Consider the following 18,820-nt stretch of genomic DNA (forward strand, 5'->3'; position numbering starts at 1 on the left):
ATGGCAGTGGTGGGTGTTAACGAGCAGGCATAAGGGACTGCTCCCAGCGGTGCTTCCTCTGAAGTCATTGCCACCTGCAGCAGCACAGGGGACAGAAAGGCCATTTCTCCAGGTCCAGGCAGCTCAGGCCCCTATGAGCCCTGGCGTAACAGAGATCCAGGCTTCTTGGTAGAGGCCCAGAGCCCTGAGCTGCCACCACTGCCGGACGATGCTCAGGACCTTGGGGCTGGCCCTGCTGGCTCTGGTCAGTGCTGTGGGCCCAAGCCAGGCCAGCGGCTTCACAGGTGAGGGGTCTGGGCTTAGCATGGGCAGTTCTTAAGGACAGGGGCTCCCTGGCATGGGTCTCATGAGGACAGCCCCCTGCGGAGACCTGGGCAGGCAAGGACGCCTCTGCTTGGAGAGGCGACATCTGTTCCTTGGTGGACAAGCTTTTCTGTAAGCGCACATGGTAGCAGCTGTGGAGGTGGGGCAGGAGTGCCGGGTAGGGTTTTGGGAAGAGGACTTCCCCAGTGGGAACCTGTTGCTGAATCACCTGGGCGTTCGTGGGGGTAAAATGCAGATTCTTAGCCAGGAGGTCTGGGGTGCAGGGCCTGGAACTCTGCATGTCTGTGGGTGATGCAGATGCTGTGGGTCCTCAGACCCCACTGAGAACAGTGAACTCCTACAGATGCAGAAGAAAGGTCTCCTGAACCTTGGTGCATTCAAGTCCTCGCTTATAGATTAAAAAAAAAAAAAAGGAGGTCTAGCCTGGGCAACATCGTGAGACCCCACGTGTACCAAAAAAAAAAAAAAAAAAAAAAAAAAAAAATTAGCCAGGCGTGGTGGTGCACACTTGTGGTCCCAGCTACACAGGAGGCTGGGATGGGAGGATCACTTGAGCTTGCGAGGTGGAGGCTGCAGTGAGCTAAGATTGCTCCACTGCACTGCAGCCTGGGTGGCAGAGCAAAAGCCCCCAAACAAACAAAAAAAACCCACAATACAAAAACAAAAAAGGAAGGGAGACCCAGAATGGATCAGGGACTCGCCCAGGCCACACAGCTCACAGGGCAGAGTCACCACAGGAGCCAGAGGCTGCACCAGGGCTCTGTCTGGAGTTTTCCCAGGCATGCGGAGAGCAGAGCAGCTTCTAAAAAACACATGGGAGTTCTGAAACCCCAGAATCCAGGGAAATGGGGCTGCAGAATTTTAAAATCATTTTCCTCTTAAAATCTGTCTTATTCAGTTACAAATTTAAAGGAATCCATTCTGTTTCTAAAATCAACTATGTTTTTGTACTACTTTAAAATTTTTCACCCAGAAGCAGGATTTTGCTTTGTGATTTATGAAATGGATTTTCCCATTGGAACAGGTAATGTGTAGACCCCACAGTTCAGATGCATAATGGGTGGGAATCCTGGGAAGCTGAAGAAGGTCTTAGGAGGTGTTTCCAGAACACTTCATTGCATATGAGGACACGGGGCAGAACCTCAGCAACCCCACATGCGCTTGCCCCGAATTTTCTGTGTGTGCCAGCACTGCCTTCACGGGCATGGCCCCACTTCAGCCTTTTGCAGCCACAGGGCATGGCTGTTATTTCACAGATGACAAGAGAGGGGCACTGGGAGGGCATGACACGGGTGCAATCATGCAACAGGGGTTTGTGAGCCTGGCTGTGAGTGCAGGTCCATCTGACTCCAGGACTCTTGTTGGCCCCAGAGCATTAGGCTTTCCCATCTCTAAGACCAGAATCCAAGACCCCCAGCTCCTGCTCCGATGGCCCTCATGGGTCTTTGCAGAATGGCAGGATCTGCTAAATGCTTTCTTCTCTGGGCTTGGCCAAGAAGCCAGGCTTGGGATGGCACGTGACCTCAGATAAAATGTTAAAAACAAAACAGGGCAAACATCTCCCGGGTTCCACAGGAGACGAGTGTGTGTGTGTGTGTGTGTGTGCGCGCGTGCGTGTGTGTGCAGGAGGGCTCTGCTGCGGACCAGCTGGGGCCATGTAACGATCAGGTGGGGCCCTGGCAGCTCTCTAGAGACCAGGAGCTGTAAGTGTCCTTAATGTGGTTGGCATCTCTGCTCAGGTTACAATGAAAAACACAAGCTAGATCCACTCTGTTAAATTCTCGGTGCAGGAAGTCCTCGGCCTCTGCCTTGCTTGGCGTGGTCACTGAGTAGGTGAGCACATTCCTTCTGGCCATATTCCACCATTCCTCAAGCAATTCACCTCTAGGCTGTCAGCCAAGCTGCCCTGGTCCCAGAAGCTGATTTGTCCTGTTCCACCCCCTACGACAAGGACCTCCCGTTCCTTTGCGGAGCTCACAGTGACTACCCCACTGGTGACAGCAAGCAGCAGGAGGTCCCCATCCCCTCCCGGCTCAGCCTGCAGGGTGTTTGGGATTCAGCCCCCTGAGGAGGTTGCAGCTCCAGTCCCTGTTGCTTATGGAGTGGGGTCGCTCTGTGGCAAGTGTGTGGTCCAGCAATCTTGGCTCACTGCAACATCCGCCTCCTGGGTTCATGCCATTCTCCTGCCTCAGCCTCCCGAGTAGCTGGGACTACAGGTGCCCACCACCACGCCCGGCTAATTTTTTGTATATTTAGTAGAGAGGGGCTTTCACCATGTTAGCCAGGATGGTCTCGATCTCCTGACCTGCCCGCCTCGGCCTCCCAAAATGCCGTGATTACAGGCATGAGCCACCTCGCCCAGCCCACACCCGGCTAATTTTTAAAAAATATTTTTGGTGGAGATAGGGTTTCACCACGTTGGCCAGGCTGGTCTCGAACTCCTGAGCTCGAGTGATCCGCCTGCTTCGGCCTCCCAAAGTGCTGGGATTACAGGTGTGAGCCAGCATGCTCAGCCTCAGCTGGTCTTTTATCATCAACAAACTTCTCACACACTTGCCACAGAGCGACCCCACTCCACAGGTGCTTTAAGTACCTGCTTACTTATCTTCCACCTCATTGAAAAGAAAGCCATGATTGTCATGTCCTGGCCACAGTAGGCCTTCAGTTTGCACTGTGGAGGGAACTGCTGCACGTTCACTTCCCATGTGGCAACCTTGAGGCTCAGGGGGACTAAGAGATAGATGTGCACGAGATTCTACGGCCTGTGGAATGAGCTCACATGGAGCAGAACAAAGGGACGTGATCTCTAAGCGTTGATTCCAGCACTGTGCTCTCTCCTTCGTATATTGACCGTGAGACCCCCGTGCTTCAGGAAGCACGCGTGGGGCCCAGGTGGCACCTCCTCCTCGGTCACAGCGGCTTTCTTAGCAGGCCAGGCTACGTTTATGCTTTATTCTTCTGTGCTCACTCGTGCAACAGCCTTCCTGGTGCGCTAGCAGGCAAAGGCCGGTGGAGACGGCTGGTGGGCAGCTTCTGAGAGGCCTGCCCGAGTGCGGGAGGTGTGGTCTCACTTGCCGTTGCAGAGGGACGCCTTGCGGATAACCGCTCGCATGGATCTGATCCTGGTGTTCTCAGTCGCCTCCTTGCTTGCCTCTTTTAGAAAAAGGCCTCTCCCTGTTGGGCTACCAGCTGTGCAGCCACCGTGTGACCCACACTGTACAGAAGGTGGAGGCCGTGCAGACGTCCTACACGACCTATGTGTTCTGCGGTGGCTGGATCCCCTGGAGGCGGTGCCCTAAGACGGTTTACCGGACCCAGTACCTGGTAGTGGAGGTCCCTGAGTCCAGGAACGTGACCGACTGCTGTGAGGGCTATGAACAGCTCGGCCTCTACTGTGTCTTGCGTGAGTCCAGGGCTGCTGGGCTGGGGCGGGGCCACCCTTGCCGTCCAGACTCCCGATGGGACAGTCACTGGTGGCATCCATTGGCCCCGAACTTGCTAGATCTTCCAGGAGCACGGCTCCCAGCCTTGACCAGGCAGCAGGTCATCAGCAGGGCTTGTCCCTGGCCCCACTCCCAGGTTTCTGAGTCCGTGGGTGGGGGTGAAGTACAATAATTTGCCCTCCTGACAAGTTCCTGGGTGACACTGACGCTGCTGGCCCGGGGACCCCACTTTGAGAACCTCTGTTGTTCTCAGAGGGCTCCTGGACGGCTTTAAAAATGCAGATGCCTGGGTCTCTTCCTGAGAGAGTGTGAAGGAATAGGCCTGGGGCATTGAGAGAGTGTCAGGGAATTGGTCCGGGGCGTGGCATGGGTGTCGGGAGTTTTCAAAGCTCCCAGAGTGATTCTCATATACCGCTGAGTGTGAGAGCCAGCACTGAACTCTCTTCTACAGCAGGCTTTTCTTTCTAAAAGCTGCAGTGAAATGCTTTTGTAGCCAAAATCCTATTCTGAACTCCAATACGTGAAAGAGCTGGAAGGAGCCCCGAGCCTACCACCCTAGGTGCTCAGAGGCCCCCACGTCCTCCCAGTTCCTCAGGGCAGTTTGGAAGCTGCTGTCCTTCCTGTAGGATGCTTGGGGCCAGTTACCAGGGTGACCTGTGTGGTTATGCCAGGCCAGGGTCTGAGCCGTTGGGATAAGGCGGGGACCCAGGGCTCAGCCTGCTGACACGCAGGTGATCTCTTCCAGGCGAGGGGTGGGTGTGTGTGTGTGTGTGTGTGTGTGGTGGCCACTAATTTTGAGTCAATACCAGATCTGCAATGAGTTTCTGTACAGTCAGAAGGTCCTGCCTCGCAGCCCCACTGTGGAGGGATGTGGGGATGTATGACTCCAGCTTGGTGTTGGCCAGGGTCACTGAGACATAAGGGCTGCGACCTCCAGAGTGCAGAAGCCACCAGCTCCTGGGTGCCCCGAAGGGGATCCTACAGGACCCATCTTTGTGGCCTGAGACTGTTGTACCCAGACGAGTTAGAGAAAACGCCACACTTTGAGACGAATTAAGAGTCTTTTATTAGCTGGTGACCGAGAGATGGCTAACGCTCAAAATTCTCTCGGCCCCGAAGAAGGGGCTAGATTTTCTTTTATACTTTGGTTTAGAAAGGGGAGGGGGGTCTAGTTAAAACAATTTTACAGAAATAAAGTAGTCAAAAAGTTAAAAGGATAAATGGTTGTAGGAAAGTAAACAGTTCCAGGTGCAGGGGCTTTAAGACTATTACAAGGTGATAGACTCGGGGCTTTGGGGGTTATCAATCAGACGAATTCCTGGGAACTGCGGATATAGCTCACCACAGCATCTTATCAGTTAACTGCATTTTTGAATGTGCTGGGAGTCAGCTTGCACAAGTTAAGTCCTTGAGGAAGGGGCTGCCAGTGAAAGAGCCAAGATGGAGTCTGTCTGGTTCTTTTAGGTAAGGGAGAGTCAATTCAGGTGGAAACAAGCCTAAAAACAGGGTTAGTAAAAACAAGGTTGGGCATTACAAGACAAGGACAACAGCAGAATGGAGCGTGGACTCTGCAAACCAGGGTGTCTGTCTCCTCCAGAAACCAAGGGCCCCAGATTGTAGAGTCTGGGGTCTGCATAGACCTACATGCTGGGCCATCCTGAGTGGGCCCTCCCTCAGCCCCCCGTGCGATTTCACCGATGACAGGGAGAGTTGACGCGTTTCTGTTGCCCCGTTCAGAGGGCCAGGCAGAGAGAGGGCCTGATGGTTTTGGGTGTGCTGTTAACAGGCATGTTCCTCTTTCAGGAGTGTTAAAACAATACCACCATAACCAACACCTCCATCACCAATAGAAACCAGGCGGGGCCAGCTGACCCCCAGAGCAACGCCTCCATCACCATTAGAAACCAGGCGGGGCCAGCTGACCCCAGAGCAACGCCTCCATCACCAATAGAAACCAGGCAGGGCCAGCTGACCCCAGAGCAACGCCTCCATCACCAATAGAAACCAGGCAGGTCCAGCTGACCCCACAGCAACGCCTCCATCACCAATAGAAACCAGGCGGGGCCAGCTGACCCCCACAGCAACGCCTCCATCACCCTTAGAAACCAGGCGGGGCCAGCTGACCCCAGAGCAACGCCTCCATCACCAATAGAAACCAGGCAGGGCCAGCTGACTCCAGAGCAACGCCTCCATCACCAATAGAAACCAGGTGGGGCCAGCTGACCTCACAGCAACGCCTCCATCACCAATAAAAACCAGGCAGGGCCAGCTGACCTCACAGCAACGCCTCCATCACCATTAGAAACCAGGCGGGGCCAGCTGACCCCACAGCAACGCCTCCATCACCAACAGAAACCAGGCGGGGCCAGCTGACCCCACAGCAACGCCTCTATCACCAACAGAAACCAGGCGGGGCCAGCTGACCCCACAGCAACGCTTCCATCACCAATAGAAACCAGGCGGGGCCAGCTGACCCCACAGCAACGCCTCCATCACCAATAGAAACCAGGCAGGTCCAGCTGACCCCAGAGCAACGCCTCCATCACCAATAGAAACCAGGCGGGGCCAGCTGACCCCACAGCAATGCCTCCATCACCAACAGAAACCAGGCGGGGCCAGCTGACCCCACAGCAACGCTTCCATCACCAATAGAAACCAGGCGGGGCCAGCTGACCCCACAGCAACGCCTCCATCACCCTTAGAAACCAGGCGGGGCCAGCTGACCCCAGAGCAGTGCCTCCATCACCAATAGAAACCAGGCAGGGCCAGCTGACCCCAGAGCAACGCCTCCATCACCAATAGAAACCAGGCAGGGCCAGCTGACCCCAGAGCAATGGCCCTTCTGTACTCTCATTGGTTCCCTAGAGAGCCACTGGCAGGACAAGGCTGTGCCTTGGCCATGCTGCTCAGGTGCTGGTCTAAGGAGACCGTTCCTGTCCTGATACCTGGCCCCATTTCCACTTTCCCTTTCTTCGAGGGCCACACACACAGAGGGGCCTGCTGAGCTACAGTTGCTGCTGTGCAACAACTCCACTCCTAGGGGATAGCGGGGAGCCATTAGGACACAGGTGCTGGTGCCACAGCAACTCGGTTTAGAGCATGTGGGCTTTGCAGTCAGGACATGCCCTGTCCTGTCCGGCCTTACCTGTGAAGGCCACACCTCTTCCTACCTGTTGGCATTGTCAGGACTAGTGAGGGGAGGAGGCCCTGGGGGAGGCTGATCAGCAGCCCCTTCTTGCCCCCGCTCTGCAGGGCCACACCAGCCCCACCCATGCCCACCATCACCTTCTGCAAGAGACCCTGGCCTGCTGCAACAAACAAGTTAATTTCCTCCCAGAAGACAGGGAGGCCCCTCCCCACCACCTGCCCTGCATCCTCCTTCACAGACCAGCCTCCAAGAAGTGCCTCTTGTTGGAATCAGCCCCACTTTTAGAGTGTTAACACCTTTAATTAGGGGCTCACCAGGGCGATGCCCTTGCAGTCGGGGAGTCCCATGGGTGAGAGTGGGCTGCCCTGGGGAGCTGCAGGGAGTGGAGGGTGAGGGGAGGTGGACTCACCCTGCGGGCCCCGAGCCCCTCAGTAATGGCCCCTCAGGTTCTAGAAGGCTCACTCTGGCACAGTGAAGAGGGGGCAGACCTAGAAGGAGGAAGGAAGAGAGGAGGGAGGGGAACAGGCACTGCCTGAGTGCATTCTTTCTAAGAGGCCAGGGCAGGAGACCCTCCAATCCCTCGGGCACCAAACGAATGAGTATCCCTGGCTCTGCCGGTGAGGATCCAGGCTAGGGGAGGCGCGCACCTCCACCACCGTGGCACAGCTCTGGGAAGGCAGGCTGGGGACGTGGACCCGGGGCTGTCTGACCCCCAGGCAGATTTCTGGGGGTTTACCAATCTGCACTTTAGTGTAAGGGAGTTTGTGGCATTTGAGTGTGTGGCTGTGGTGACTGTGGGAGGAGGAACATTTCAGGGCACTGAGGACACGGAGTTCTTTCTCAGAAAGGTCCCTGCGTGTGCCGGGGCCTGGTGAAGGGCACAGCCGCTGGAGGGCCTGTATCCCATTTCTTCCCAGCCCCAAGGTCAGAGACATCATGCTGGCGGTGTGAAGGTGCCTGTGGTGGGCAGATTTACACCCCGGATTTTGGCAGCGCGACCTTCTCCATGTTTGCACAGCTCTTTTGATCAAAGCCGATTTTTCCGGGATGCCACACAGCAGGTTGGCTCTTTGGAGCTGGATGTGAGATGGTTTCAGTAAGTGACCTGTTGAGCACCGTGACTCTGATTTGTACAGAATGAAGCAGGGCCCAAAGCTGGACCTGGCAGATGTTGGAGGCCCCTGGAAATACTGGGAGGCGTGAAAGGCAGGAGATGCTCCTTCCTCTGCGGCGGGGCCTCCAGGTCACCCGAGTGTGGGTGACTCACACCTCAGCCGCCCGGGGGTCTGCGCCTCGGAGTTCTATCCCCCAGACAGTGGTAAAATGCCAGACATGTTTCCTCCTTTCTCCTCCCACTCAATAATGACTTATGCAAAAAAGGGAAGGGAAGCATGGACACACACGTGATATGACTTTCAGTGACTTTTTCAACTTTTTCAGTCCAGCATTTGGAATGCGATGACAACTGGTGCATTATTTTAAGTTTTTAAAAATATAATTACAGAAATGAACACACGAGCCATGCAGAAAATTTGGAAACACAGAAAAGAACAGGAGGAGGAAACGATCCCAAGCCTGCTGCTCAGGAATAACCACCTTTCACATGCCGTTTATCCAGGGCAGACATTTCACAAGAGGATGGCCACTGTGTCCAAGACATTTGTAGCATGATTTTACCACTCAGCAATGTATCCACAGCAGCTTTCATCCCATAAACGTGACTCCACTGCATGCTTTTACGGCCACATGGCATTACCTCATACGCACATCAGCATTCATTGAGCAAGCGCTTGCCACTTAACAGTCAGTTGTTTCTAATTACTCATTATCATACCTAATGCTGTGATGAACATCATACGGTACGAACGCGACTGTGCACAAGCGGGATTATGTGCTGAGGATGAATTCTGAGAAGTGGAACCCAGCATCTTAGCTGTGCTCCGTAACTCCAGTGACACCCCAGTTCTGCACAGGATCAACCTCCTGGCAAACTCAGCCTCGTTAGGCAAGTCCAGGACCCCCAGAGGACCAGGAGACTCCCCAAAACTTCCTGTCCCTGTATGCTGATGACCAGGGGCCCTTTGGTGAGAACCTCCTGTCCCGACCGGGCGAAGAGGCACCGAGGAAGGAGGAGGGAGACAGGAGCGACTCCTCCCCAGCCCATCCAGTCCTCAGCCCTGGGAGCCTTGGGTTTTGTTGCTCAAACAGAAAGCTCCCCTGTGGCCTCACTGGACCGTGACTAACAGTGTTGTCAGGAGCTGAGCAGTTCTGTTTTATTGTTTGCACTGAGTTAGGGAAGAAGGAGATTTTTGACTTTCTAACAAGTTGGACTTGTTCAGCGTTCTCAGGGCACTCAGTCAGGTGGCCAGCTCCAAGGGATGGAGGGGCTTCCCGGCAGTACCCAGTTAAGATGCAAACCTTTCACTTAAAAACATGCCTCTGGTGATTAGGCAACTATTTTTAGAAGCCAGTTTTGGGAGTATTGTTTCTATTTAAATAGGCTTTTAGTTTAGAATAGTTTTAGATTTGCAGGGAAGTTGCAAAGATAATGCAGAAAGGTCCTGTACCCCTCAACCCAGCTTCCCCTAACGTTAGCATCTTACAGCTCTCAGGACTACTTGTCCTAAGGAACCAACACTGGGCATTGTCAGAAACTCCGTAGTTTATTTGGATTCCCCTGTTTTCCCCTGAATGTCTTTTTCTGTCCCAGGAGCCCACCTTCCGTTTAGTCCACACTTCTGCTTAACCCTGAGGCCTTTGCTTTTTGCACTGGGAGACAAAGCAGAGACCTTCAGATTCTCAGCAAGCCTCCACCAGGCTCCTGGAGCTGCTCTCCTCGAGCTGCACCCAACGTTCATTTTTCATGCACGGCTGAGCTGCCTGGTAGAGCTGCCTGGATGATGAGGAGATGAAGAATGAGTCAGGGACAACGCAGGAAAGAGAGTGCAGCTGAGAGGAATGCCCATAGCAAGGCCAGGCGCCGGGCAGACAGGGCTGTGTGAGAAGAGCGGGGATGCAGGCTATCTGCATACTCCGTGACTCTGGCTCCCCCAGCTCTGGACAGCTGTGCAGTGTTCTTGGTGATGCAGTCCCAACAGAAGCCAGGGCTGCCACCTCTTTCTTGGTTGCAGAGGACTCTGCAGAGAACTTGGGGGACCTGAGAGGCCGGTCCCTGGGACTGCAGCCTGCTGAGGCTGCCCTTCCACTTGGCCAATCCCACGAGTTTTCCCCACCCTCATGGGGGTGAGTCCAGGACCCAGTTACCAGCTGGCCTCCTCTAGTCTTTTGGGCTCTGAGAGGTCTTGAGCTGTGCTTCTAAACATCCCCGGGCCATAGACACACAAAGCTTGCCATGCATCTGGGCATGAACTGGACAGCTCTGAGTAAAGCTCCAGGGGAGCATGGCACCCACCATCAGGGTGGCTGGCTATGGAGGCCACAGAGCTGGGCAAGCCTTCTCTGGGGCCCAGCACTGGGGTTCCTCCTCCCTCTGTGTCCTCCTCATGGCTGCCCTCAACCTCTTCCTGAAGCTCCCATCTTCTCAGCTTCCTTCTGTCCTGGGAGATGGGGTCATCTCCTGCCCTGGGCCCACCTCTGCCATCTTAGCAAAGGCACACTGCAGGCCCTGCGGCATCGGGCACACACTCCGCTGTCTCCTGTCCCCTGGGGTTCGGTTTCTTCTCCTTGCCCTCCTCTTGTGCTTCTTGGAGCCCTGAGCATCAGCCCCCGGACTCCTGACAGCTTCCCTTTGGGTGGATTCTCAGACTCCTGCAGTGCTTTCTGAGAGCTCTATAAGCCCCTTTTCTGGAAAGCCCACCATGGCCTCCCCCTGCAGCCTTGGCTGAGGTCTGGTCCCCAGGACCAGCACACATCCCATGGGGACCCCACCGGGTTGGCCTCTTGCCTTCCTCATCTTTGCCTCCTGCAGAGGCTCACCGCCTTTCTGTGTCTAGAGCTGCATCTGAGCTGCGCTCACACTGTGAAGGGCTGGGGAGCTGTGCAGCCAACAGCCAGCGGGCTGGCCTCAGTGGCCGCCTCCAGTGCCACTCTCCCATGCGTCTCCACATGGGCGAGCAGTGGACATGTCCGACTTGACATTTGCACTGCCACACTCCTGGTCTACACCAGGCCGTTCTTCCCGCAGCTTTCCCCAGCTCAGGAATGAAGCCCCAGGGATGCCAGACCTGAAGCCTGGGAGCCTTCCTGAAGCTTCTTCTTCTCTTACACCCCGTCCCGTCTGTCAGCACATCCTGTGGACGCCCCCGCCTGATCTCCCCAGGGTCCCATGCTGCACTCATCTGCACTGTCACCTAGGCCGGCCCCCACCACACCCCACACCAGGCCTGTACCTTGCCTCGTGGGCGCCAGGGCTGATGTCTGCAGAGCTGCTCTGAGCTCCCCTCTGCCCAGCCTAGGCATGAGCCCCTCTCCAGAGTGTCCTTCCAATCCCCCACGCTGCTTCATTCCCTGAGGCGCTCACCCCATCTGAATATCTGTAGATCTCCTTGCACTGTTGTTCCCCCACTGGAATATAAGTTCCCTGAAGGCTGGGCCCTGGGCACCCGGCATTGTGCCCGGCACATAGCAGGTGCTCAACAAATATTGAATGAATGAATGAATGAATGAATGAATGAGCTATCAGGACTTGAAGCAGCAAGGGGCCCTCTCGGGGTGGTGGAGCCCCCTGGACCTGGACTTCTGAGGCCTAGAGGGAACAGAGACACCTAGGACCCCAGCTGAAGCTGCCCTGGCAGGACAGATGGACAGAGGATATGAAAGCCAAAGCCAACGGCCCTCCAATGGGGTGAGTGTCTGCCCAGGCATGGGGATGGGCCCCGAACAGGCCATAGACCTACAGGCAGACTTCAACACCAGGAAGCACTGACATGAGGTCCCCGTGTAGCAAATCAGGTTTGTCTTTTATCGCCAGCATCATTAATTGTATCATTTTCTCCCAGCCCTGAATCAGTCCGGGGAGTTCACATCAAGACCCGGGGTCTGCCCCGCAGAGGGGCCTGAACCACCCACCTCCCCCTGCAGCTTGGACACCGACTGTCCTGGACTGGAGAAGTGCTGCCCCTGGTCAGGGGGGCGCTGCTGCATGGCCCCTGCACCCCAAGGTAGGCTGCTGTGGGCCGTGCTCATGGACAGGCAGCAAAGGAGGGTCTCGGTGAGGCCTGATCTGTGTGAAGGTGTGGGGAGGAGTGTGTTTCTAGGAGCAGTGACCGATTTCACCAGGAGCCCCCACCATGTGCACAGGCAGCGCCTGCTCTTAGATAATTTCTTAGTCAAAATCTGGCCACTGAACTCTCGGGGGAGAAATCTCATGGCGCTCTTAGGGGCCCTGAAATGGGAAGACGCTTCTGGTGGAGCAGAGACCCGGATTTCCCAGTTTGCCTGGAGAGGCCAGGAGCTCCAGGTAGATTTGTTGCAGGTGTGAAGCTGGCTGTGCCTGCAATGCCACAGGAGCCTGACGAGCACCACAGGACCCGTAGGCAGGCCCTGCCGCCTCAAATGTGCACCTGCTGGTCTGGAAAGTTCTCTTTTGATTGGGGTCTGCATCCAGGAGAATGGGATGGCCTACACATATATATATGTATAATGTTATGTATTATTTGTTATTTAAAATATTATATGTTATAGCATTAGTATGGTATGCAGTAATAAAGCAATAGTATACTTAATATCAAATATTATATCATAATACTATATCATTATACTACATGCTATTATATAGCATATGTCATATTACCTATGATTATACTATCCAATATTTGTAGTATCAATAAAATAATGACACAGTATAAAGTAATTTTCTATATCAACATACTATGCCAGTATAATGAGGCTGATAGGCTCTATTTACCCCCTAAGCAGATCTCTTCAAGGGAAGGCTCATTGCTGTGGGTCCCAGGCCCAGCTCACCTCTGAGCAGGGATTGGTGGTCTTCAGGGACATTAGGATGGAGAGGAGTGAGGGGCGGGCAGTGAGGACATCCCCCATCTCCTGTGGTAGATGTCTTTTTGCAGGGAGGTAAATGCAGAGCAGGGCCTCTCATGGCCTCTTGTTCCCTCTCCTGCCGCCTCTCCCACCCCAGCAGCTTTTGTGACTTCAATCTCTCCTGGGTCCATAATCATCAGTGTTTTCCCTCGTGCAGCTCCAGAGAGGGACCCCGTAGGCTCCTGGTACAACGTCACCATACTGGTGAAAATGGACTTCAAGGAACTCCAGCAAGTGGACCCCAGGCTCCTGAACCACATGCGCCTTCTGCATTCCTTGGTAGGTGAGACAGACAGGGGCTGCCTGCACGCTCCTTGCGGCAGCTGCTCAGGCAGACCCAGCTATGGGGCTGTGGAAGGGACCTGGGGGTTGGGGAGGGTGATGTTTCACAAATGGCCCCAAATGACTGACTCTGAACCAAATTCTGGTTCTTAAAAAATCAGCTTCAAAGAGGTATGATTTACATACAACAAAATGCACACAACTGAAGCGTGTAGTTGGCTGAGTTGTGATGTGTGTACCCTCGTAGGCCCGCCTGTTGTGGTGGAGAACGCGGATCCCTAAGCTTGCAGGGGTCTGCAGTCCCAGCAAAGACAGCCTAAGCCCCGAGCTCTTCCCTCACCACCCGCACTCCCAATTTCTTCAAGTTCTGGCTCCTGCTTCGCGGAAGCCGGCACCATCCTGGGAGTGCCGAGATGGGAACCATAGCCCAGGGCTGGAGAGCACCCTGGGGTCCGATGGTTAGCAGCGCCCCTGGCCTCTCCACACAAGTCAGAAGCACACCCCAGGGTGACATCCAAAACCGTCTCCAGACGTCGCCCACTGTCCCCGGGGATAAAAACAAACACCCTGGCTGACCCTTGCTGATGACACAGCTCATGCTTTCTGGCCCATCAGCTGTGACTTATGTCAACCCAGATGTCTTCTCCAGCTCAGGCCACCGTCAGTCTCGAGAATCCCAGTGTGGACAGGGCGCTGCGTGTCCCCAAGGCGGCCCTCCCTGGGGGATGGTCTGGCTTCAGGGCCGGCTGCTGACAGGGGCCTGTGCTCAGAGGGGCCTCAGCTTGGTCTAATGTGCTGCTGTTGCCTCTGGAAATGCTGAACACTTTTCAGACAAGGGGCCCCGCATTTTCCTTCGGCATCTGTGTAGCTGTTCTGTGCTTCAGATCTTCTGTGTGTCCCACGTGTGCCTGGGTGTCCTGGTGTCAAACCCAGGGTTGGGGCTCTCCTTGGCCGTTAGACTAAGCTGGCTGGGAGCCCAGATCAGATGGTGCACACCTCACGTTGTTCTGGGCTGCTGGCCAGTGAGCTGCTAGACAGGTAGTCTGCAGCCTCGGCCTTAACAGCCCGGGCTAGGAGTGATTCCTGTTTCCTCTTAGCTTGTTAAGGGGACTGCCCAATTGGCCAGTAAGAAACTAGCTCTGAAGCCACACTGCCTTGCCCTAGTGTTGCCACTCATCAGCTGTGTGACCTTGGGCAAGTCACTTAACCTCTCTGTGCCTGAGATACCTCCTCCATTAAATATAAATAATCGGCCAGGAGTGGTGGCTCAAGCTTGTAATCCCAGCACTTTGGGAGGCCGAGGCAGGTGGATCACTTGAGGTCAGGAGTTCAAGACCAGCCTGGCCAACATGGCAAAACCCTGTCTCTACTAGAAATCCAGTAATTAGCTAGGCGTGGTGGCATGTACCTGTAATCCCAGCTACTGGGGAGGCTGAGGCAGGAGAATTGCTTGAACCCGGGAGGCGGAGGTTGCAGTGAGCTGAGATCGTGCCACTGTACTCCAGCCTGGGCTACAGAGTGAGACTCTGTCTCTAAATAAATAAATAAGTAAATAAATAGAAATAATCATAACCCTGCCTGAGACAGGGCCATGAGTTTAAATCATACATGTAAAGAGCTTGAGATGGTTGCTGAGCTTCCTGATGTGTGTGGGGCCTGAGATGTTGTGGTTGTTGTGTTTTCAATATTGCTGCGTGCCACCTGCTGTCTCCTCGTGCATGTAGGTTTTGTGTCTCCAACCAGCCCATTACCCCCTGCAGAAGCGCCTGCCTTGCACAGGGGTCAGGCACCAGCAGGGGCTGGGCTCTGAGGCCTGCTTCTGCTGCTGAATAAGGGGTTCCAATGAGGCCGGGGCTGGTTCCCAGTTCTGTATGCTAAATTATGAGCTGCATCTCCTCCCAGGAAGGGGCTTCAAGTGTGTATCGGAGGACTCCTGCTCTCCCCAAACCTCCTTTGGAGTTCCCAGTGGAGACTTAGGGGTTTGCTGGCAAAGTTTGTTCTGGTGACCACTGGTCTGGCTGTGCAGCTGCCGGTTTGCCTGGCTTCCCAAGGGTTGAGATTTCAAGATATTAAGCTGAAATAAAAATAATGCATATGAGATGAGGAAAGTGATCATTAAACCTCAAAAAAGTAATTGGATGTGTACAACAGGAGACCGTGGCTTTTGATCTCGAATTGTCTAATTCTAGAATTCTCTGTTGTCAGCTGCAAGAGACCTGCAGTCTTGGCAAGGGTGGAAGACCGAGGGTCCTGGGACTGGCTGCTGTATTAGTGTCCTGGGGCCACTGTAACCAAGGACCACAGACTGGGGGCTTCAAACAACAGAAACTTATTCTGTCACAGTTCTGGGGGCTGAAGAGTCTGAAATCAAGGTGTCAGCAGGGCTGGTTCCTCCTGAGGCCTCCAGGCCTCTCTCCTTGGCCTGCAGTCTTCTCTGTCTCTTCACATTGTCTTCCCCCCATTCATGTCTGTTTCTGTGTCTAAATTTCCCCTTTTTGTGAGGGCACCAGCCATATTGGATTAGAACCCACCTTCACTAATTATATTTGCAGTGACCCTATTTCCAAATAAGGTCACATTCTGAGGTACTGGAGGTTAAGACTTCAACATATGGATTTTAGGGGACAGAATTCAGCTTATCACAACTGGTGCTGAAAGGTACTGATAGTTCTGGTTTGTAGGACTTTTATTGGAATAGTGATGGATATATAAGTACTGTAGAGGTTCTTTGCTGAAGAGCAGAATGGTGTGTGTGTGGACAGTTCATTTCAGCTCTGCGGGCCTCAATCTCCTGGTCTGTCTGACGGGGTGTCCTTCTGCTGTGTGACGCTCTGATTCTGGCTTCACAGGTCACCAGCGCCCTGCAACCAATGGCCTGCACCGTCCACCACCTGCACTCAGCCCCTGGGGACGCCTCCACCACAGTGTCGCGGCTGCTACTGGGCCTGCTGCGGCCACTGCCTGTGGCCGACGTCTCCGCCCTGCTGGGCGACATTGCGAAGCGTGTCTACGAAGTGATCAGCGTCCAGGTGCAAGGTTGGGCTTCCCTTGATCCTCCCTCTGGGGAGGCTGCAGGGCGGTGCCTGAACAGCCAAAATGCAAGGTGGACGCTAAAGCCAGGCCAGTCCTTTTCTTTTAAAGGAGGTTTAAGTTCAGGAGCAAAAGAATAACTGGTTCAAGTGTGTTCATCCCACAGGTGTGGGACCCATCTTCAGCTCACCCTGTAAATTCCAAGTCCCCAAGTGCAGACCTCGAGAACTTATTTTGCCCCCCATTTCCCACCCCTCTCCCCTTCCCTCCATCTCTCCTCAGATCCCTCTGGCCTCCTGCCCCCTTAGCAGGCTTCTCCTTCCATCCTGGTGGACACTGGAGTGCAAATCCCAGAGCCACACACAAAGAACTTGTTTCTTCAGTTCTTTCGTTTCCTAAATCTCCCTCTCGCCTCTTTCCCACCCTTGCCAAGGACATCCTTGTACTCCAAAGGCTCCTTCAGCACAATTTGTCTAAAGTTGAATTCGTATCTGGCAAAGCACATAGACGTGGCCTTGTTTCTGGAAGAAATAACCTATTCTTTGTTGTTGTTGTTCTATGTGAGGAATTGGCAAACCTCTTCTAAAAGGGATCAGATAGTAAATATTTTTTGGCTTTGTGGGCCCACGTGGTCTCTGTCTCAACGACTCAGCCCTACTGCTGTAGTAGTCACAGATAGTCTGCAAGCAAACCGCTGGGCTCCCGTATGGCTTCCTGTACCCAAGCAGGAGGCAGCCAGGCTAGTCTGCTGCTCCCAGGGCTTTGCGGGAGGGTGGCTGCCTTGGTGAAGCCTCTTCTATGACACTGAGGAGGCACATGACAATGCCAGGGCTCAGAGCCGTGTGAAAGCTCTAGCGATTGCATTGATCTCCCTTCAGATCCGCACATGTTCTTCAAAACCAAGCCGCATTGCTCTAGTGCCATTAAGCAAAGTGCTCATTCTGTCATCTGCTCTGTCAATGACCTTTGGCCAGAGGTTGCAGGAGCACCCCTGTGGGTGGACCAGTTAAGTTTATTATTCGAGGCAGCGAGGGAGAACCCACACCATGGAGAACCATGAGATCTCTCAGTAAGAGATTGTTAGAAAGAACCTGTTATAGGATGTGGGTTTTGATTGGGTAGTTTGGGGAGGGTCTAGGGAAGTGTGATTTTGTTCTGAATTGAATGCTGCCAGAAAATGGAGGCAACTCCACGATTGGGAATCTCAATACATCTAAGCAAAAGAGATGGGAACAATTGCATAAAGATAAGCCATAGTTTGTAAAGAACTAATAATCACTCATTTGGGCCAAGAGAGGGGCATTAGTATTTTGTGGGTGACACATGAGCTTATCGCTGTCTGTACTTAGACAGCATTACGAAGAGGCCCTGTCTGAGGCTGGTTGCTGCGAGATGGTTCTGTCTGGGAGGCCTGGGCCAGCCTCAGAACGTCAGGGGTGGCTCTGGGTTTCCTTGTTGGCGCAGAAAACACCCACTGATTTGCTTTACGCTTGGGGTGGGATGTTTTGGCCCCGTCTTTTCATGACTACTCAGACTCAGTCCAGCCCAGAGTGATTTGCTCACATGAGGCTGCCCGGTGAGCCAGCCGCAAGCCCTGCCTGAGCATGGGCTGCTGCTTGGATGAAGATGGCCAGCAGCCACACAGGGCCCTCTAAGACGAGGCTTCCATAGTCCCCCTTGGGATCACTGCCCAAGGCACCCCTCAACCGACGTGGCACAAATCCATGACACGAGTCCACAGAGGCCGTGTGTGTGCAGGTAGATGAAGATGACGAGGTAGCTGCGACTGCTGAGTGTGGGTCCTGCTCTCCTTCCCTGTAGATGTCAATGAGTGTTTCTACGAGGAGCTCAACGCCTGTTCTGGAAGGCAACTGTGCACAAACCTGGAGGGCTCGTACCGGTGCGTCTGTCACCAGGAAGCTCCAGCCACGTCTCCACGGAAGCTGAACCTGGAGTGGGAAGGTAACGGCTAGGCTCTCTCGGATGGTGTGGGAATGGCTTAATTCCTGTTTGCCCCCGGAATACTCACCAGCAGTGCTTACAGCTGCAGCATTCACCCCGAGATAACTCTGCCATGAAATATCTTGCTTTTATTATTATTTTCGCATCACTCTGGTATATTGACTTTGGAAACAAAGGACACAATTCTACTTATAGCATTCTGCTTTTAGTAGTGGTATTTCCATGTACAAAATATAGTGATTCTCAATCATTGAAAATGTCAAATCCTAGAAAACGGCCGTCCCACGTGTGTTGTTAACATTGTTCTCGAACAAGTTGTTGGCCGACGATTCATTTGCTGAACCTGTTTTTCTGAAATAGATGATTCTGATGATTCAGACAATTCTGATGTTAGTTCTGTTTAGAAATAATTCTAAGAACAGTTTTTATATTTTGTTCTCATATTGAAAATCAGTTAGATTTGCTTCAGCCCCAAAGAGCGTGTTTATGCAAAATTAAATGAGTGCTGGCAGTGAGCTGCCGTTTTTTTTCTTCGAAACGGGAAGAGGGTGAAGGCATTTTTTAAAGGCTGGATGGTCTTCAGACCACAGGGACTCTTCTTGCCAAGAGGGAACAGCTGGCTCACAGGCAT

General features: G+C 53.7%; 1 protein-coding gene across 2 annotated transcripts in view; it reads left to right on the plus strand.

Moving 5' to 3' along the window:
• The first annotated feature begins 208 nt into the window (after positions 1–208).
• The window catches only part of UMODL1 (uromodulin like 1), a 75,400-nt gene continuing 56,788 nt past the window's right edge, over positions 209–18,820 (plus strand). For both annotated transcript variants that reach the window (XM_063720912.1, XM_063720913.1), the window contains exons 1-6: positions 209–284; positions 3,485–3,727; positions 11,874–12,035; positions 13,073–13,194; positions 16,047–16,233; positions 18,049–18,189. In XM_063720912.1, coding sequence (XP_063576982.1) covers positions 209–284; positions 3,485–3,727; positions 11,874–12,035; positions 13,073–13,194; positions 16,047–16,233; positions 18,049–18,189 — 931 coding nt within the window. The remainder of the gene's footprint in view (positions 285–3,484; positions 3,728–11,873; positions 12,036–13,072; positions 13,195–16,046; positions 16,234–18,048; positions 18,190–18,820) is intronic.

The sequence above is a fragment of the Pongo abelii genome, chromosome 22 (assembly GCF_028885655.2).
Source record: "Pongo abelii isolate AG06213 chromosome 22, NHGRI_mPonAbe1-v2.0_pri, whole genome shotgun sequence".
NCBI classification, from domain to species: domain Eukaryota; kingdom Metazoa; phylum Chordata; class Mammalia; order Primates; family Hominidae; genus Pongo; species Pongo abelii.